The 1,490-nt window shown below is 40.9% G+C and overlaps 1 protein-coding gene across 1 annotated transcript; it reads left to right on the forward strand.

The window, feature by feature from the left end:
- The first annotated feature begins 229 nt into the window (after positions 1-229).
- Positions 230-886, forward strand: LOC149200688 (uncharacterized). The gene has a single exon (XM_089401031.1). The coding sequence runs from the start codon at positions 230-232 to the stop codon at positions 884-886; it is 657 nt and encodes a 218-aa protein (XP_089257157.1).
- The last annotated feature ends 604 nt before the right edge of the window (positions 887-1,490 follow it).

A 1,490-nucleotide genomic window follows, 5' to 3' on the forward strand; every position in this document is an offset into this window, starting at 1 on the left:
GCAGCCTCTGGGATGGGAGATTCATTACCAAAGATAACAAAAAACGTGGAAGGAAAACAGATCTCCAACGAACAATCAGAATAGGAGAAATGTTAGTGGAGTCAGGCAGGTACTCCAAGCTAACAAAGTACTATAACTCCCTCCACAACACTTCCCAATGAAGTTAATATCATGGAATATCAGAGGGCTCAATGGCCTAGGGAAAGGTAGACTACTCAAAAAAATGATAATGCAAGAAAAACCACAAATCCTATTCTTGCAAGAAACCAAATGCAATTCAATCTCTTTGGAAAGAATTGCAGCAAAAGCCTGGCCAGGAGGTCTCACCGTTGCAGTGGATGTCGATGGGGCATCTGGAGGCTTAGCAATCATATGGGACGCTCGTACTATTATGCTCAACAACATCCATGCTAATAAGAATTTCATCCAAGCAATTTTTCACATCATAGGGACCAACATACACGGGCATCTAACCAATGTGTATTTCCCCCAGGAGGCTATGCACAAGATAGAAATCCTGAACACCCTCTCAGCAATCAACACTGATAGGCTGCACCCACTGTGGATTTCTGGGGGCAATTTCAACATGATCACCAGGCTGGAAGAAAAAAGGGGAGGCAGGAACAAAGGGAATAAGGAAGGGAACCACCTAAAAGATTTTATTCAGAACAACTGGCTTATTGAAATGCCTTTCAATAATGGAATTTTTACCTGGAATAACAAAAGAGCAGGGTTGCATCAGATTGCCTCTCATCTGGATAGATTCTTACTATCAGACAACGCAATTCATATAGGCGGAGATTTTGCTGCCTCCATCTTGCCGATCTCGGGATCAGATCACTGGCCAATCTCCCTTCAATGGAATCGTCCAAGTAACACTATCTGAAGACCATTTCGCTTTGAGGCTTTCTGGATGTCTCATCCAGATTTCAAGAACTTAATCAACACAGAATGGAACAATTTCTCTCCTCCAAATGGTACAAAGATGTTTCAATTTCAGCAGAAGCTTAAGCATCTCAAGCGCAAGATTAAACGATGGAATCATACTTCTTTTGGCAATATTTTCTAGGCTCAACGTGCCCTCGATCAAGATATGGAACAACTACAACAGAGGATTATAATTGAAGGCCGATCAAACGACCTGTCAGAACAGGAAAAAATTCTTGAGTCGCAAATCTTAGAGAGGGAAAAACAGGAAGAAACGCTATGGAGGCAAAAATCGAGAATAAGATGGCTTAATGATGGAGAAAAAAACACAAAAAATTGTCATAGCACCACCATCCAACGTAGAATGAATAACAACATAACTCACATTCAAAATGAGCAGGGGACCAAGGTGGAAACACATGAAGAAATTGAAAGCGAACTTCTAAACTATTTCAAGCAAGCGCATCACAAGCCACACATAGATAGATCGCTCGCCATAGAAAAAATTACAAGGAATATTCCTAAAATTATTTCAGAGTAGAATAACCAACTTCTTCTCAGAC

Source organism: Pinus tabuliformis, chromosome 2_1 (genome assembly GCF_031772625.1).
Source record: "Pinus tabuliformis cultivar Carrire ecotype Pingquan chromosome 2_1, CPIR1, whole genome shotgun sequence".
NCBI classification, from domain to species: Eukaryota; Viridiplantae; Streptophyta; class Pinopsida; order Pinales; family Pinaceae; genus Pinus; species Pinus tabuliformis.

What these genes read in the sequence shown, in the direction of transcription:
- LOC149200688 (XM_089401031.1), top strand. Translation starts at nt 230, where the DNA reads ATGCAAGAAAAACCACAAATCCTATTCTTGCAAGAAACCAAATGCAAT.